Source organism: Nerophis lumbriciformis, linkage group LG33 (assembly GCF_033978685.3).
Source record: "Nerophis lumbriciformis linkage group LG33, RoL_Nlum_v2.1, whole genome shotgun sequence".
In the NCBI taxonomy this organism is placed as follows: domain Eukaryota; kingdom Metazoa; phylum Chordata; class Actinopteri; order Syngnathiformes; family Syngnathidae; genus Nerophis; species Nerophis lumbriciformis.
In genome coordinates, this window is record NC_084580.2 from 26,631,307 (window position 1) to 26,651,031 (window position 19,725).

A 19,725-nucleotide genomic window follows, 5' to 3' on the forward strand; every position below is an offset into this window, starting at 1 on the left:
TAGTAGTAGTAGTAGTGGTGGTGGTGGTAGTAGTAGTAGTAGTAATAGTAGTAGTAGTAGTAGTGGTGGTGGTAGTAGTAGTATTAGTGTTAATAGTGATAGTAGTAGTAGTAGTAGTGGTAATAAAGTAGATTTATTAAAGAAACTTCAAACATTAAAACTTCTGTTGCAACTTCCTGAAAAAAAGATCTAACTAAGAGAGTCCATGTTGCTTTTGAATAGTCACATGTTGCTTTTGAATAGTCACATGTTGCTTTTGAATAGTCACATGGTGCTTTTGAATAGTCACATGTTGCTTTTGAATAGTCACATGTTGCTTTGGAATAGTCACATGTTGCTTTGGAATAGTCACATGTTGCTTTTGAATAGTCACATGTTGCTTTTGAATAGTCACATGTTGCTTTGGAATAGTCACATGTTGCTTTTGAATAGTCACATGTTGCTTTTGAATAGTCACATGTTGCTTTTGAATAGTCACATGTTGCTTTTGAATAGTCACATGTTGCTTTTGAATAGTCACATGTTGCTTTGGAATAGTCACATGTTGCTTTTGAATAGTCACATGTTGCTTTTGAATAGTCACATGTTGCTTTTGAATAGTCACATGGTGCTTTTGAATAGTCACATGTTGCTTTGGAATAGTCACATGTTGCTTTTGAATAGTCACATGTTGCTTTTGAATAGTCACATGTTGCTTTTGAATAGTCACATGTTGCTTTTGAATAGTCACATGTTGCTTTTGAATAGTCACATGGTGCTTTTGAATAGTCACATGTTGCTTTTGAATAGTCACATGTTGCTTTTGAATAGTCACATGTTGCTTTTGAATAGTCACATGTTGCTTTTGAATAGTCACATGTTGCTTTTGAATAGTCACATGGTGCTTTTGAATAGTCACATGTTGCTTTGGAATAGTCACATGTTGCTTTTGAATAGTCACATGTTGCTTTTGAATAGTCACATGTTGCTTTTGAATAGTCACATGTTGCTTTTGAATAGTCACATGTTGCTTTGGAATAGTCACATGTTGCTTTTGAATAGTCACATGTTGCTTTTGAATAGTCACATGGTGCTTTTGAATAGTCACATGTTGCTTTGGAATAGTCACATGTTGCTTTTGAATAGTCACATGTTGCTTTTGAATAGTCACATGTTGCTTTTGAATAGTCACATGTTGCTTTTGAATAGTCACATGGTGCTTTTGAATAGTCACATGGTGCTTTTGAATAGTCACATGTTGCTTTGGAATAGTCACATGTTGCTTTTGAATAGTCACATGTTGCTTTTGAATAGTCACATGTTGCTTTTGAATAGTCACATGTTGCTTTTGAATAGTCACATGGTGCTTTTGAATAGTCACATGTTGCTTTGGAATAGTCACATGTTGCTTTTGAATAGTCACATGTTGCTTTTGAATAGTCACATGTTGCTTTTGAATAGTCACATGTTGCTTTTGAATAGTCACATGGTGCTTTTGAATAGTCACATGTTGCTTTGGAATAGTCACATGTTGCTTTTGAATAGTCACATGTTGCTTTTGAATAGTCACATGTTGCTTTTGAATAGTCACATGTTGCTTTGGAATAGTCACATGTTGCTTTTGAATAGTCACATGTTGCTTTTGAATAGTCACATGTTGCTTTTGAATAGTCACATGTTGCTTTTGAATAGTCACATGTTGCTTTGGAATAGTCACATGTTGCTTTTGAATAGTCACATGTTGCTTTTGAATAGTCACATGTTGCTTTTGAATAGTCACATGGTGCTTTTGAATAGTCACATGTGATGGTGCTTTGCTCAGAAGTTTGAGGAAAATAATATGAGTGTTGTTCTTGGTGTTGTGTGTGTGTGTGTGTGTGTGTGTGTGTGTGTGTGTGTGTGTGTGTGTGTGTGTGTGTGTGTGTGTGCAGCCTTTTGGTGGAGATGGGTGGTGCGACACCCTCAACAACCGCGCCTACTGCCACTATGATGGTGGTGACTGCTGCCCTTCCACTCTCTCCTCCAGGAAGGTAAGCGTGGCATTTCACAATAAAAGTCCTCCACAAAGGTGAATATAGGATTTCACAATAAAAGTCCCCCAGAAAGGTAACCATGGCATTTCACGATAAAAGTCCTCCAGAAAGGTGAATATAGGATTTCACAATAAAAGTCCTCCAGAAAAGTAACCATGGCATTTCACAATAAAAGTCTTCCAGAAAAGGTGAGTATAGGATTTCACAATAAAAATCGTCCAGAAAAGTAACCATGGCATTTCACAGTAAAAGTCCTCCAGAAAGGTCAATATAGGATTTCACAATAAAAGTACTCCAGAAAAGTAACCATGGCATTTTACAGTAAAAGTCCTCCAGAAAGGTGAATATAGGATTTCACAATAAAAGTCCTCCAGAAAAGTAACCATGGCATTTCACAGTTAAAGTCCTCCAGAAAAGGTGAATATAGGATTTCACAATAAAAGTCCTCCAGAAAAGTAACCATGGCATTTCACAATAAAAGTCCTCCAGAAAGGTGAATATAGGATTTCACAATAAAAGTCCTCCAGAAAGGTAACCATGGCATTTTACAGTAAAAGTCCTCCAGAAAGGTGAATATAGGATTTCACAATAAAAGTCCTCCAGAAAAGTAACCATGGCATTTCACAGTAAAAGTCATCCAGAAAGGTCAATATAGGATTTCACAATAAAAGTCCTCCAGAAAAGTAACCATGGCATTTTACAGTAAAAGTCCTCCAGAAAGGTGAATATAGGATTTCACAATAAAAGTCCTCCAGAAAGGTAACCATGGCATTTCACAGTAAAAGTCCTCCAGAAAGGTAAATATAGGATTTCACAATAAAAGTCCTTCAGAAAAGTAACCATGGCATTTCACAATAAAAGTCATCCAGAAAAATAACCATGGCATTTTACAGTAAAAGTCGTCCAGAAAGGTGAATATAGGATTTCACAATAAAAGTCCTCCAGAAAAGTAACCATGGCATTTCACAGTAAAAGTCCTCCAGAAAGGTGAATATAGGATTTCACAATAAAAGTCCTCCAGAAAGGTGAATATAGGATTTCACAATAAAAGTCCTCCAGAAAAGTAACCTATACGTGCTACAAATCAATGCAATATATATATATGGGGTTATATGGGCTAGGACAAAAGACTAGGGTTTCCACTCGAGCTTGAATTGCAGTTTGGTTAAAGGCCTACTGAAAGACACTACTACAGTCTGATAGTTGATACATCAATGATGAAATCTTAACATTGCAACACATGTTAGCTTACTAAAGTGACATTTTAAATTATGCGCAAAATATCCTGCTGAAAACGTCTCGGTATGATGACGTCAGCGCGTGACGTCACGGATTGTAGAGGACATTTTGGGACAGCATGGTGGCCAGCTATTAAGTCGTCTGTTTTCATGGCAAAATTCCACAGTATTCTGGACATCTGTGTTGGTGAATGTTTTGCAATTTGTTCAATGAACAATGGAGACAGCAAAGAAGAAAGCTGTAGGTGGGAAGCGGTGTATTGCGGCCGACTGCAGCAACACAAACACAGCCGGTGTTTCATTGTTTACATTCCCGGAAGATGACAGTCAATCTTTACCATTGGCCTGTGGAGAACTGGGACAACACAGACTCTTACCAGGAGGACTTTGATTTGGATGCGCAGACACGGTACCGTGAGTACGCTTCCAAACATTTGATGGCTTGCCCGTACGTGCGTGCCGCTATGTGCATGTCACTTACGTAACTTTGGGTAAATATATGTGCTGTATGAACTTTGGGGAGGTGAACGGTACTTTGGGCTGTGGGATTGAGTGTGTTGTGCAGGTGTTTGAGTTGTATTGGCGGGTTATATGGACAGAAGGTGTTTGTTATGCGGGATTAATTTGTGGCATATTAAATATAAGCCTGGTTGTGTTGTGGCTAATAGAGTATATTGTGTTTATTTACTGTTTTAGTCATTCCCAGCTGAATATCAGGTCTCACAGCATCTTCCCTATCTGAATGGCTCCCACTGCCCTCTAGTCCTTCACTCTCACTTTCCTCATCCACAAATCTTTCATCCTGGCTCAAATTAATGGGGAAATCGTCGCTTTCTCGGTCCGAATGGCTCTCGCTGCTGGTGGCCATGATTGTAAACAATGTGCAGATGTGAGGAGCTCCACAACCTGTGACGTCACGCTACTCGTCTGCTACTTCCGCTACAGGCTAGGCTTTTTTATCAGCCACCAAAAGTTGCAAACTTTATCGTCGATGTTCTCTACTAAATCCTTTCAGCACAAATATGTCAATATCGCGGAATGATGAAGTATGACACATAGAATGGACCTGCTATCCCCGTTTAAATAAGAAAATCGCATTTCAGTAGGCCTTTAACACAGTCTATTAGAGATTTAGTGATGGACAGCAGATATATAAACACAACAATGAGTTGAATGGCCTATCAACATGAAAGCAAATTTGAAGAAACAAACACAAGTACTTTATACAATTCTAATTCCATTAATTAGTGTCTCTGGATCTTGTAAAAACTGCAGGTTAAAGATGAAAAGATGTAAAGTGTCGGCTAGAGAGCCTCCTACCCGCCCAGGCAGAACAGGTGGTGGGCTCCCTGGCTGGAATCCTCCAAGAACGATCCTTGGACTAGATGCTTCTTTTCCTTAGCTCGCCATCAAAAAGAGAAGCCTGGCCTGTGTAAGAGCCAGGACCAGTCTTATAAATCCATGTGTACACAAAATATCTACTTTAAACAACACTTATTGTATTATAAAGTATTCCGAATATGTTCGAGTTCTTTCCTCAATATCAGTCAGAATCACAATATAATGCTAAAATAACTATTAGCAGCATAAATATGACCTATACCAGAGGTGCTCATTACGTCGATCGCGAGCTACCGGTCGATCTCGGAGGGTGTGTCAGTCGATCGCCAGCCAGGCATTAAAAAAATAGTCCTAAAAATGAGCGATCATAAATCTTCACTATGACGTCACTTTGGTCACTTGATTGACATTCACGGCACCCGAGGGTCTTCTGAGATGACGCTGGCTGCTGCCAGCTCATTAAAATGACCGACAGGAAGGCGAGAAACACTTTATTTCAACAGACTCTGGCGCCGTACCTGTCGTCAAAACTCCAAAGACCGACCGCACAGTTGCGCAGTTGCGCTAACAAAATAAGAGTCTCAGAAAGCTGGCGTGCACAAGCTAGCAAGCTACGGAGTTTGCCGACAATGTATTTCTTGTAAAGTGTATACAAAGGAGTACGGAAGCTGGACAAATAAGATGCCAAAAACCAACCACTTTCATGTGGTATTGGACAGAAAGGAGGACTTTTTTTCTCCTCCATTCGAAAATGCGGACGTTATCAGCACCACTGTCTGATTCCTATCAATGCAAGTCATCACAATCAGGTAATACACCAACTTATATTCTTGTCTTCATGAAAGAAAGGAATCTATATGTGTTAAACATGCTTGTATTATCTTTAAACACCTTTAACTTGTTAACAATATTAACTATATGTGTTAAACAGGCTTGTATTATCTTTAAACACCTTTAAGTTGTTAACAATATTAACTATATGTGTTAAACATGCTTTCATTTTCTTTAAACACCTTTTACTTGTTAACAATATTAACTATATGTGTTAAACATTCTTGTATTATCTTTAAACACCTTTAAGTTGTTAACAATATTAACTATATGTATTAAACGTGCTTGTATTATCATTAAACACCTTTAATTTTTTAACAATATTAACTATATGTGTTAAACATGCTTGCATTATCTTTAAACACCTTTTACTTGTTAACAATATTAACTATATGTGTTAAACATGCTTGTATTATCATTAAAAACCTTTAATTTTTTAACAATATTAACTATGTGTTAAACATGCTTGTATTATCTATAAACACCTTTAACTTGTTAACAATATTAACTATATGTATTAAACATTCTTGTATTATCATTAAACACCTTTACTTTTTTAACAATATTAACTATATGTGTTAAACATGCTTGTATTATCTTTAAACACCTTTAACTTGTTAACAATATTAACTATATGTGTTAAACATGCTTGTATTATCTTTAAACACCTTTAACTTGTTAACAATATTAACTATATGTGTTAAACAGGCTTGTATTATCTTTAAACACCTTTAACTTATTAACAATATTAACTATATGTGTTAAACATGCTTGTATTATCTTTAAACACCTTTAACTTGTTAACAATATTAACTATATGTGTTAAACATGCTTGCATTATCTTTAAGCACCTTTTACTTGTTAACAATATTAACTATATGTATTAAACATGCTTGTATTATCTTTAAACACCTTTAAGTTGTTAACAATATTAACTATATGTGTTAAACATGCTTGTATTATCATTAAACACCTTTAATTTTTTAACAATATTAACTATGTGTTAAACATGCTTGTATTATCTATAAACACCTTTAACTTGTTAACAATATTAACTATATGTGTTAAACATGCTTGTATTATCATTAAACACCTATAATTTTTTAACAATATTAACTCAATCAATCAATCAATCAATCAATCAATCTTTATTTATATAGCCCTAAATCACAAGTGTCTCAAAGGGCTGCACAAGCCACAACGACATCCTCGGTACAAAGCCCACATACGGGCAAGGAAAAACTCACCCCAGTGGGACGTCGATGTGAATGACTATGAGAAACCTTGGAGAGGACCGCATATGTGGGTAACCCCCCCCCTCTAGGGGAGACCGAAAGCAATGGATGTCGAGTGGGTCTGACATAATATTGTGAGACACCTTTAACTTGTTAACAATATTAACTATATGTATTAAACATGCTTGTATTAACATTAAACACCTTTAACTTGTTAACAATATTAACTATATGTATTAAACATGCTTGTATTATCATTAAACACCTTTAATTTTTTAACGATATTAACTATATGTGTTAAACATGCTTGCATTATCTTTAAACACCTTTAACTTGTTAACAATATTAACTATATGTGTTAAACAGGCTTGTATTATCTTTAAACACCTTTAACTTATTAGGTTGTATTATCTTTAAACACCTTTTACTTGTTAACAATATTAACTATATGTGTTAAACATGCTTGTATTATCATTAAACACCTTTAATTTTTTAACAATATTAACTATATGTGTTAAACATGCTTGCATTATCTTTAAACACCTTTTACTTGTTAACAATATTAACTATATGTATTAAACATGCTTGTATTATCTTTAAACACCTTTAACTTGTTAACAATATTAACTATATGTATTAAACATTCTTGTATTATCATTAAACACCTTTAATTTTTTAACAATATTAACTATATGTGTTAAACATGCTTGTATTATCTTTAAACACCTTTAACTTATTAACAATATTAATTATATGTGTTAAACATGCTTGTATTATCTTTAAACACCTTTAACTTGTTAACAATATTAACTATATGTCTTAAACATGCTTGTATTATCTTTAAACACCTTTTACTTGTTAACAATATTAACTATATGTGTTAAACATGCTTGCATTATCTTTAAACACCTTTTACTTGTTAACAATATTAACTATATGTGTTAAACATGCTTGTATTATCATTAAACACCTTTAACTTGTTAACAATATCAACTATATGTGTTAAACATGCTTGTATTATCTTTAAACACCTTTAACTTGTTAACAATATTAACTATATGTGTTAAACATGCTTGTATTATCTTTAAACACCTTTAACTTGTTAACAATATTAACTATATGTATTAAACATGTTTGTATTATCTTTAAACACCTTTAACTTGTTAACAAAAACATATATTTCATAAATAAGTAAATATAAATGATATATATGAATGAGGTAGATCCCCACGACTTGATCAATTGAAAAGTAGCTCGCCTGCAGAAAAAGTGTGACCTATACAAAGCAGTCAGTGCACTAAACGTGCTTATTATCATAACACATTTAAAAGTACATTCAATACACAAATAGTTTGAAGTCATAAAGCTTGTACATTAAGACTATTGCAATGAAACAATGGAAGACAGATGAATGCTAAAGGTGCTATGTTCATAAATATAGACTCACCAACTCTTCTAGTCACACACAGCTTCATGAGAAACAAGTCCGGCGCTGGTATATCAAGTTACAAATAGGCATTTTAGTTTAGAAACAATATTTCAGGTGAAAAGGAGAATAAAAAGCTACCTGGAGCAGAAATACAAGCAAGTTCTGTCAACTGGCCACTTCCTGCTACCGGCTTACAAGCACCGCTGATTGGACCGCGGTGGTCACGTGACTAAGAAGCGCGAACAGCGCTCAAAGAGTAAACAGCGAGCAAGAGCATGCCAGTCACTTCCTGCTACCACAGCATATAACCAAAGCTGATTGGACTGTGGCGGTCACGTGACTAGGAAGAGCGCAAAGAGTAAATAGAAAGCAAGATAACACCAGTCACTGCAAAAGGTATGATTTTGACACCTGCGTTCATACTTGCCAACCCTCCCGAATTTTCCGGGAGACTCCCGAAATTCAGCGCCTCTCCCGAAAACCTCCCAGGACAAATATTCTCCCGAAAATCTCCCGATTTTCAGCCGGCCACGCCCCCTCCAGCTCCATGCGGACCTGAGTGAGGACAGCCTTTTTTCAGGGTGACAAGAACTAAATCATCCAGACTAGAGATAAATTGTATTATTATGTTTATCTTACCTAAAAATAAATAAATGTATTAATTAAATAAAAAACTAAAAAACTAAATACATTTTTGCTATATTTTGCTAAAAACATAAAAATTAATTGTATTTTGTTTTGTATTTTTTCTGACTCCTTCTTACGTCCAGCCATAGAATTATACATTAAAATAAACATATTTGAAATAATACATTTTAAATTATCATAATAATTCATTTAAAATGACCATATTTAATTATTTAAAAAAATGGCTTGTTTATCAACAACTTTAGCATTTTATTCATTACATTTTGAAGCTCTCAAAAGCCAAGTTATGTTATATTTATTTATGCAATTTTGAACTATCAATTATCTAAACACAGTTTTGTTTGCATATTTTCAGGATATATATATATATATATATATATATATATATATATATATGAATGAAATACTTGACTTGGTGAATTGTAGCTGTCAATATACTCCTCCCCTCTTAACCACGCCCCGCCCCACCCCTCGACCACGCCCCCACCCCCCACAATCGGAGGTCTCAAGGTTGGCAAGTATGCCTGCGTTACAATGGCATTTCACAATAAAAGTCCTCCAGAAAAGTAACCATGGCATTTCACAGTAAAGTCCTCCAGAAAGGTGAATATAGGATTTCACAATAAAAGTCCTCCAGAAAAGTAACCATGGCATTTCACAATAAAAGTCCTCCAGAAAAGGTAATTGTGGTGGGTGATCCAAACAACAATCCAGGGCTCCTTCCAGATGCATTTTGGATTATTAGGTTCCTATAAGACCTTCATAGGGACAATTGGTAAATACTTCAGAAAACCGATGATGGTCCGGGTTAGGAAGATAAGGACTACAAGACCGAGGAAGAAGTCGTGGATTTTCTTCTTCTTCTTCTTCACCCACAATTTGATTTATGTGTCATTTCATTGTTCACATTTTCTCTTTGCCTATTTTATCTCTAACTTCTCTTAAGTTCAAATAATCAAGAAGTACACAAAGTCTATGTACTTTGGACTTTTGTTTCCTAAAGAACCCAGACCTTGAAACCGAGGTTAGTCCTGAACACCCATTTTGACCACACCCCCTTTGGCCACACCAATGCCATAAAAACTTGTTTTCAACTCTATAACTTGTTCCTGGACAGGTGGTCCAGTTTGGGGCCGACTGCAACCAAGACCAGTGTACTTGCCTGGATCCTCAGGCCCAGGAGAACCTAAGCAAGAACCTGGAAGGAATCCAATAGTTGGATCAACGTCTACAAATAATATAAACAAACTGAATGTTTTTATACTCGGGGACATTCTTGTAAAAATAAAGTATTAGCATCATTGCTAATGTAGAAACTCAGAAGTTTTTAATCCCGCTATTAATGTTGAAGTTGGGTATTACTGATGTACTGTGCAGAAATACTACTATATATTACATTATACTATGAAGTATTATGTTATTTTATTTATCAGTTTTTGGTTTTAGCCTAGGCTAACATTTATGTTGTTGGATTAGCTTTAGACTAACAACTATTATCTGCCATGGAATGTAGTACTCACATGCAAGTAATGTGTACTCTATTGTATTATTTTATACTCACAATAAATACATTTTTGATTTGTCATGTTTCCTGCTTATCTGGTTCAATCAAACGTGCTGTAAAGTGTCTGTTCAGATTCCCGAAAAGGACCGATCCGGGTCACGGCACCGACTGAAAGTATAGCCTGAGCTCTTTGGGTGAGGTTTGGGATGGTTCACATGGTTCCTGTGGCCAGCGTTGTTCACAGACCAGGTCTAAGTCCGCCAAGATGAGAGAAGAAGGAACCATTCAAAACCAATAGATGTTGACCCGCACAGCGGGGAAGGTTAAGGGCTGCGACGTACACTGACCCACACAGCGGGGAAGGTTAAGGGCTGCGACGTACACTGACCCGCACAGCGGGGAAGGTTAAGGGCTGCGACGTACACTGACCCGCACAGCAGGGAAGGTTAAGGGCTGCGACGTACACTGACCCACACAGCGGGGAAGGTTAAGGGCTGCGACGTACACTGACCCACACAGCGGGGAAGGTTAAGGGCTGCGACGTACACTGACCCGCACAGCGGGGAAGGTTAAGGGCAGCGACGTACACTGACCCACACAGCGGGGAAGGTTAAGGGCAGCGACGTACACTGACCCACACAGCGGGGAAGGTTAAGGGCTGCGACGTACACTGACCTGGTAAAGGACAATTTTCACAGGGATATTTTTAATACCCTCCAGAAAAGACTCGCACAGCCAAATGTCACATCTTTATTGAAAGTATCAATACTGTAATACTGTGTATATTTATCATGCAGTGTTAGTAGTACTACTTGGAAATATTTCACAGCTGAGTTAGTCCAACAAGATTCAAAGGACTCAAATATTACAATACTCTTTATTAGCTACGTTTTTTTTTTACTGCATGTCGTACATACACTGCAGTACACAGTACACAAATACTATGTGTACTGTGTACTGCATGTCGTACATACACTGCAGTACACAAACACTATGTGTAATGCATGTGTGAAATACTGCTTGTACACGTATTTGGAGTACTTTGTTGGCTCACAAGTTTACGTACTGTCGTGTCCTTCATGGTTTATTGATGAAACTCGTGCAGTACTTCAAGACGATGAAGTACTTATTGTGCGTGTACTGTGAGTACTTTGTCAATCCAGTGTACTTAGAAAAAATGTGATTGTTGAGTTGAAATAAACCATGAAGGAAGTCAATCAAAGTAGACTTCTGAGCAGAGGAGTACTTTGTAGTAGTAGAAATACACAGGATGGAGTAAAAGAAGAGTACTTTGTAGTAGTAGAAATACACAGGATGGAGTAAAAGAGCCAAGCATTGAAGTAGAAGTAAACAATCAGAGTAAGCGTATTTAAAAGTACTACAGAAGAATCACTTTTACTGCGTTTTCTTACAGGAACATATCAGACAAGACATATTTAAATACCTGAAAATATACTACGTACTGTACATACAGTGCGTACTGTACGTACTGTATGTACTGTACGTACAGTACGTACTGTACAAAGCAGAATGATTGTTATGATGTCATCAATCATCAATACAACATTTACAGAATACAAAGTTAGATGTTTGTTGTTGTTTACATACTGTACTCCATGTCATTAATAACATGTATCGTTAACAGTAATTAATAACATGTATCATAAACATTAATTAATAACATGTATCATTAACAGGAATTAATAACACTAATTAATAACATGTATCATTAACATTAATTAATAACATGTATATTTAACCGTAATTAATAGCATGTATCATTAACATTAATTAATAACATGTATCATTAACAGTAATTAATAACATGTATCATTAACATTAATTAATCACATGTATCATTACCGGTAATTAATAACATTAATCATTAACATTAATTAATAACCTGTATCATTAACAGTAATTAATAATATTAATCATTAATATTAATTAATAGCATGTATCATTAACATTAATTAATAACATGTATCATTAACAGTAATTAATAAGATTAATCATTACCAGTAATTAATAATATTAATCATTAATATTAATTAATAACATGTATCATTAACATTAAATAATAACGTGTATATTTAACAGTAATTAATAACATGTTTCATTAACATTAATTAAAAACATGTATCATTAACAGTAATTAATAATATTAATCATTAATATTAATTAATAACATGTATCATTAACAGTAATTAATAACATGTATCATTAACATGAATTAATAACATGTATCATTAACAGTAATTAATAAGATTAATCATTACCAGTAATTAATAATATTAATCATTAATATTAATTAATAACATGTATCATTAACATTAAATAATAACATGTATATTTAACAGTAATTAATAACATGTTTCATTAACATTAATTAATAACATGTATCATTAACAGTAATTAATAACATGTATCATTAACATTAATTAATAGCATTTATCATTAACAGTAATTCATAAGATTAATCATTACCAGTAATTAATAACATGTATCATTAACAGTAATTAATAACATGTATATTTAACATTAATTAATAACATGTATCATTAACATTAATTAATAACATGTATCATTAACAGTAATTAATAACATTAATCCATCCATCCATCCATCTTCTTCCGCTTATCCGAGGTGGGGTCGCGGGGGCAGCAGCCTAAGCAGGGAAGCCCAGACTTCCCTCTCCCCAGCCACTTTGTCCAGCTCTTCCCGGGGGATCCCGAGGCGTTCCCAGGCCAGCCGGGAGAGATAGTCTTCCCAGCGTGTCCTGGGTCTTCCTCGTGGCCTCCTACCGGTCGGACGTGCCCGAAACACCTCCCTAGGGAGGCGTTCGGGTGGCATCCTGACCAGATGCCCGAACCACCTCATCTGGCTCTTCTCCATGTGGAGGAGCAGCGGCTTTACTTTGAGCTCCTCTTGGATGACAGAGCTTCTCACCCTATCTCTAAGGGAGAGCCCCGCCACCCGGCGGAGGAAACTCATTTCGGCCGCTTGTACCCGTGATCTTGTCCTTTCGGTCATGACCCAAAGCTCATGACCATAGGTGAGGATGGGAACGTAGATCGACCGGTAAATCGAGAGCTTTGCCTTCCGGCTCAGCTCCTTCTTCACCACAACGGATCGATACAGCGTCCGCATTACTGAAGTTGCCGCACCGATCCGCCTGTCCATCTCACCATCCACTCTTCCCCCACTCGTGAACAAGACTCCGAGGTACTTGAACTCCTCCACTTGGGGCAAGATCTCCTCCCCAACCCGGAGATGGCACTCCACCCTTTTCCGGGAGAGAACCATGGACTCGGACTTGGAGGTGCTGATTCTCATCCCAGTCGCTTCACACTCGGCTGCGAACCGATCCAGCGAGAGCTGAAGATCTTGGCCAGAGGAAGCCATCAGGACCACATCATCTGCAAATAGCAGAGACCTAATCCTGCAGCCACCAAACCAGATCCCCTCAACGCCTTGACTGCGTCTAGAAATTCTGTCCATAAAGGTTATGAACAGAATGGGTGACAAAGGGCAGCCTTGGCGGAGTCCAACCCTCACTGGAAACGTGTCCGACTTACTGCCGGCAATGCGGACCAAGCTCTGACACTGATCATACAGGGAGCGAACTGCCACAATAAGACAGTCCGTTACCCCATACTCTCTGAGCACTCCCCACAGGACTTCCCGGGGTACACGGTCCAATGCCTTCTCCAAGTCCACAAAGCACATGTAGACTGGTTGGGCAAACTCCCATGCACCCTCAAGGACCCTGCCGAGAGTATAGAGCTGGTCCACAGTTCCACGACCAGGACGAAAACCACACTGTTCCTCCTGAATCCGAGGTTCGACTATCCGGCGTAGCCTCCTCTCCAGTACACCTAAATAGACCTTACCGGAAAGGCTGAGGAGTGTGATCCCACGATAGTTGGAACACACCCTCCGGTTCCCCTTCTTAAAGAGAGGAACCACCACCCCGGTCTGCCAATCCAGAGGTACTGCCCCCGATGTCCACGCGATGTTGCAGAGTCTTGTCAACCAAGACAGCCCCACAACATCCAGAGCCTTAAGGAACTCCGGGCGGATCTCATCCACCCCCGGGGCCCTGCCACCGAGGAGCTTTTTAACAACCTCGGCAACCTCAGCCCCAGAAATAGGAGAGCCCACCACAGATTCCCCAGGCCCTGCTTCCTCATAGGAAGACGTGCTGGTAGGATTGAGGAGGTCTTCGAAGTATTCCTTCCACCGATCCACAACATCCGCAGTCGAGGTCAGCAGAGCACCATCCCCACCATACACGGTGTTGACACTGCACTGCTTCCCCTTCCTGAGGCGGCGGATGGTGGTCCAGAATTGCTTCGAAGCCGTCCGGAAATCTTTTTCCATGGCCTCCCCGAACTCGTCCCATGTCCGAGTTTTTGCCTCCGCGACCGCTGAAGCCGCACACCGCTTGGCCTGTCGGTACCTGTCTGCTGCCTCAGGAGTCCCATGAGCCAAAAGAACCCGATAGGACTCCTTCTTCAGCCTGACGGCATCCCTCACCGCCGGCGTCCACCAACGGGTTCTAGGATTACCGCCACGACAGGCACCAACTACCTTGCGGCCACAGCTCCAATCGGCCGCCCCGACAACAGAGGTACGGAACATCGTCCACTCGGACTCAATGTCCATCACCTCCCTCGTGACATGTTCAAAGTTCTTCTGGAGGTGGGAATTGAAACTCTCTCTGACAGGAGACTCTGCCAGGCGTTCCCAGCAGACCCTCACAATGCGTTTGGGCCTGCCAGGTCTGTCCGGCATCCTCCCCCACCATCGCAGCCAACTCACCACCAGGTGGTGATCGGTAGAAAGCTCCGCCCCTCTCTTCACCCGAGTGTCCAAAACATGAGACCGCAAATCCGATGACACAACTACAAAGTCGATCATGGAACTGCGGCCTAGGGTGTCCTGGTGCCAAGTGCACATACGGACACCCTTATGTTTGAACATGGTGTTTGTTATCGACAATCTGTGACGAGCACAAAAGTCCAATAACAGAACACCACTCGGGTTCAGATCCGGGCGGCCATTCTTCCCAATCACACCTCTCCAGGTTTCACTGTCGCTGCCAACATGAGCGTTGAAGTCCGCCAGTAGAACGAGGGAATCACCCGGGGGAGCACTCTCCAGTACTCCCTCGAGTGAATCCAAAAAGGGTGGGTACTCTGAGCTGCCGTTTGGCGCGTAAACGCAAACAACAGTCAGGACCCGTCCCCCCACCCGAAGGCGGAGGGAAGCTACCCTCTCGTCCACCGGGTTGAACTCCAATGTGCAGGCTTTGAGCCGGGGGGCAACAAGAATTGCCACCCCAGCCTGTCGCCTCTCACTGCTGGCAACGCCAGAGTGGAAGAGAGTCCAGCCCCTCTCAAGAGAACTGGTTCCAGAGCCCTTGCTGTGCGTCGAAGTGAGTCCGACTATATCTAGCCGGAACTTCTCCACCTCACGCACTAGCTCAGGCTCCTTCCCCCCCAGCGAAGTGACGTTCCACGTCCCAAGAGCCAGCTTATGTAGCCGAGGATCGGACCGCCAAGCGCCCTGCCCTCGGCTGCCGCCCAGCTCACACTGCACCCGACCTCTATGGCCCCTGCTATGGGTGGTGAGCCCATTGGAGGGGGGACCCACGTTGCCTCTTCGGGCTGTGCCCGGCCGGGCCCCATGGGGACAGGCCCGGCCACCAGGCGCTCGCCATCGTGCCCCACCTCCGGGCCTGGCTCCAGAGGGGGGCCCCGGTGACCCGCGTCCGGGCGAGGGAAATCTGGGTCCTTTGTGTTTGTTCTTCATCGAGGTCTTCGAGCTGCTCTTTGTCTGATCCCTCACCTAGGACCAGTTTGCCTTGGGAGACCCTACCAGGGGGCATAGAAACCCCCGGACAACATAGCTCCTAGGATCATTGGGACACGCAAACTTAACATTAATTAATAACATGTATCATTAACAGTAATTAATAACATTAATCATTAACATGTTGTTAACAGTAATGAACATGTGTAGTATACACAATAATAATAAAAGATGTTAATAATAACGATACAATCCATCAACAAATAATGTTTTGATGTTAGCACTAAGTTTACATTTAGATTTGATGTTAGCACTAAGTTTACATTTAGATTTGAAGTTTTCACACAATAAATGCAATGTAGTTTCATCAGTTGTCATGACGACACCAACACATTTGTGGTAGCGCCGCATCAGAACTCCTTGGGCTCGCCGTAGTCGTTGTAGGTGACAGTTAGCGTCTGCTGGTCACAGGACTTGTGCAGGTCCTGGTCCAGGTCTGCCCAGTTCACCTTAGCAGTGTCGCTGTAGCGGCAGGACAAGAACTGGAGGGACATCCTGCGAAGACCCACCTTGGCTTCCTGGAGGAGACTTTTGCACCATGGGGACACTTGATGGAGCTGGGACAGGATCAGGCCCGCTTTCCTGCACACACATTGCACTTTAGCACCCTCTTCCATCCTTACACACTTTGCTAGAAAAGCACACAAGAACATTCTAGAAGGAGCTTTAGCACTTTAGCACCCTCTTCCATCCTTACACACTTTGCTAGAAAAGCACACAAGAACATTCTAGAAGGAGCTTTAGCACTTTCTTCAATACTGACACCTTATACTATGCCAGCACACCCGCTGCCTTGTGGTACCTTTGGGAGAAGGAAAGACTATGGGAGTAAACCCAGACAGAAAATCAGGAGTGGAGCCCCTGAGGCGGCTGGGTGTCATTGCTGACCCCCTGCCGGCAGCTCCTGCAGCCAAGCCGATGCCAGATGTATTGCCTTGCTTTCCTCTGGGCCACATCGTCACGGCCGAGAGGGGGATCTTGATGTCTGGGCAACCCAAGATCTCCATACTTTCTGCCCAGGCTTGCGCCACGGAGAGGTCACTCCAGCCTCCCCCCTAAAGAGAGGAAACAACACGGAAGCTGGCAGTCTTAAGTTCCACCCGATTGGCGCCAGCTTCGACGATGGGAGGAATCATTGACTAATGATTGGCCACCGTCCGCCTCAAGCCGGGCAGCCCCCGGGTCAATTAGGTGCCAACCCGCCAGAGCCAGCATCATCCTGGCGAGGAATAGGGTAAAGCACGACTAGCAAACGTCAACAATTGCACCAAAGATGATGAGAAAAAAAGCGAAAACTGTGAGAAAGAAAAGGAAGATACCAGCTCTTCGAGTATCAAGCTGCAATGTCAGAACAATGCGCACAGGGCTCTCAGACAGCCTTGATTTCATTGGCGACTCGCGCAAGACCGCTATAATTGACCGTGAGCTCCACCAACTTAAAGTCGACATTGCTGCGCTCCAAGAGACACGTCTTGCTGACTTTGGCTCTCTGAAGGAAAAACACTATACTTTCTTCTAGCAGGGAAAGAGTGCAGAGGAAACCCGGGAATATGGTGTGGGATTTGCTGTGAATAACACTCTGCTTCCCATGATGGACCCACCGACAGGAGGCTCTGAGCGGATCCTTGTAATCCGCCTTTCTACCAGCAGTGGACCAACAAACCTGTTGTGTGCTTATGCCCCGACCCTCTGCTCACCACCAGAGTCAAAAGACAAGTTCTACGAGGAGCTCGACGCGGCTGGCATCTACTCCTTCTGGGAGACTTCAATGCCAGGGTAGGTGCTGACCACAAATCCTGGCCAGACGGCCTTGGTCACTTTGGAGTGGAGAGCATGAACGAAAATGGACAACGTCTGCTAGAGCTGTGCTGCTACCACAAGCTCTGCACCACAAACACCTTCTTCCAGACTAAGCCTCTGCACCGGGTATCCTGGAGACACCCCAGATCTAAACATTGGCACCAGCTCGACCTCATCATCACGAGGCGAGAGGCCCTTAACAGCGTGCTTCTCACAAGGACGTTTCACAGTGCTGACTGCGACACGGACCACTCACTAGTCCTCAGCAAGGTCAAGCTTCGACTAAAACAGATCTATCACACCAAGCAGAAGGCCTGTCCACGCATCAATGCCAGCCGTTATACCACGGCTTCCTCACCTCCCTTGACCAAGCACTCTGTGGACCATCAATCAGGCAAAGTGCTGTGGACAAATGGAAATGTTTGCGTGATACCATCTACGACCAAGCCATTGCAACATATGGGAAGAAAACGAGAAGAAATGCAGACTGGTTTGAGGCTAGTGCTGCAGTGATGGAGCCAGTTATAGAGGCAAAGCATACCGCTTTCCTCAAGCACAAGGGAAACCACTCACAGAGAAAGGCCAAGAGCGAAGCCCAGCGAATGGCACGTAGCTGTGCCAACAACTACTGGCTCGAGCTCTCCTCAAACATACAAAGGGCCTCGGACACGGGAGATATCAGGGGCATGTATGAGGGGATAAAGCAAGCAACCGGCCCGTCCATCAAGAAAACAGCACCACTGAAAGCCAAGTCTGGTGAAGTCATCACTGACCGCAACAAGCAGATGGGAAGATGGGCCGAACACTACACGGAGTTATATGCCACTGAGAGCATTGTGTCAGAGGAGGGTCTGAATGGAGTTGCAAACCTGCCTGTTATGAAGGAGCTTGACAAGGAACCCACGCAGGAAGAGCTCAGCAAAGCTATTGACAACCTCGCATGCGGCAAGGCCCCAGGTGCTGACGGGATAACACCTGATGTCATAAAACTTGGGAAACCTTCCTTACTGCCGCACCTTCACAATCTCCTCTGCCTCTGTTGGAAAGATGGAGCCCTCCCCCTGGATCTCCGTGACTCCAAGATTGTCACACTGTACAAGAACAAGGGAGACCGTAGTGACTGTAATAATTACCGCGGCATTTCCCTGTTTAACATCGTGGGGAAAGTCTTCGCTCGTGTCGCCCTTGCCAGACTCCACCTACTTGGAGAACGTGTCTACCCTGAGTCACAATGTGGCTTTAGGGCAGCAAGATCCACAGTGGACATGATTTTCACCCTTCGGCAGCTGCAGGAGAAGTGCCGGGAACAGAGGAGACCCTTGAATCTCGCCTTTGTCGATCTCACTAAAGCATTCGACCTTGTCAGCAGAGATGGTCTCTTCAAGATGCTTACAAAGATTGGCTGCCCCCCAAAACTCCTCGCCGTCATAAGATCATTCCACGAAAACACACAGGGTTCCGTCTGTTGGGAAGGAGGAACATCAGGGGCCTTTCCAACAGGGCTGCGTTCTTGCACCAACCCTCTTTGGAATTTTCTTCTCCCTCCTTCTGTCTACTGCTTTCGGCACATGTTCTGAAGGTGTCTCCCTACACACGAGAGCTGATGGGAAACTTTTCAACCTTGCCCGTTTGCGCTCCAACACCAAGGTGACCAGTGTCCTCCTGAGGGAAATGATTTTTGCTGATGATGCAGGTCTAGCATCCCACACCGAGTCCAGGCTCCAGAGGCTGATGGACAGGCTTTCATCTGCCTGTAAAGAGTTTGGTCTCACCATCAGCCTAAAGAAGACAAATGTCATGGGCCAAGATG

At 41.5% G+C, this 19,725-nt stretch overlaps 3 protein-coding genes across 5 annotated transcripts in view; 1 reads left to right on the top strand and 2 right to left on the bottom strand.

Annotated features, from left to right (window-relative positions):
• The window catches only part of cop1 (COP1 E3 ubiquitin ligase), a 113,372-nt gene extending 108,716 nt beyond the window's left edge, over positions 1-4,656 (bottom strand). The window contains exon 1 of the mRNA XM_061928616.2: positions 4,571-4,656. The gene's annotated coding sequence lies outside the window, so the exon portion shown is untranslated. The remainder of the gene's footprint in view (positions 1-4,570) is intronic.
• pappa2 (pappalysin 2) overlaps positions 1-10,030 on the top strand; it is a 60,708-nt gene extending 50,678 nt beyond the window's left edge. The window contains exons 26-27 of the mRNA XM_072912133.1: positions 1,911-2,009; positions 9,852-10,030. Of these exons, the coding sequence (XP_072768234.1) occupies positions 1,911-2,009; positions 9,852-9,950 (198 nt within the window). The 3' untranslated portion in view covers positions 9,951-10,030. The remainder of the gene's footprint in view (positions 1-1,910; positions 2,010-9,851) is intronic.
• Positions 10,031-16,261: 6,231 nt separating this feature from the next.
• The window catches only part of astn1 (astrotactin 1), a 178,875-nt gene continuing 175,411 nt past the window's right edge, over positions 16,262-19,725 (bottom strand). For 2 of the 3 annotated variants that reach the window (XM_072912142.1, XM_072912141.1), the window contains exon 24: positions 16,466-16,697. In XM_072912142.1, the coding sequence (XP_072768243.1) occupies positions 16,466-16,697 (232 nt within the window). Of the gene's footprint in view, positions 16,326-16,355; positions 16,698-19,725 lie in introns of those variants that run through there. The other variant, XM_072912140.1, reaches the window with a different exon arrangement.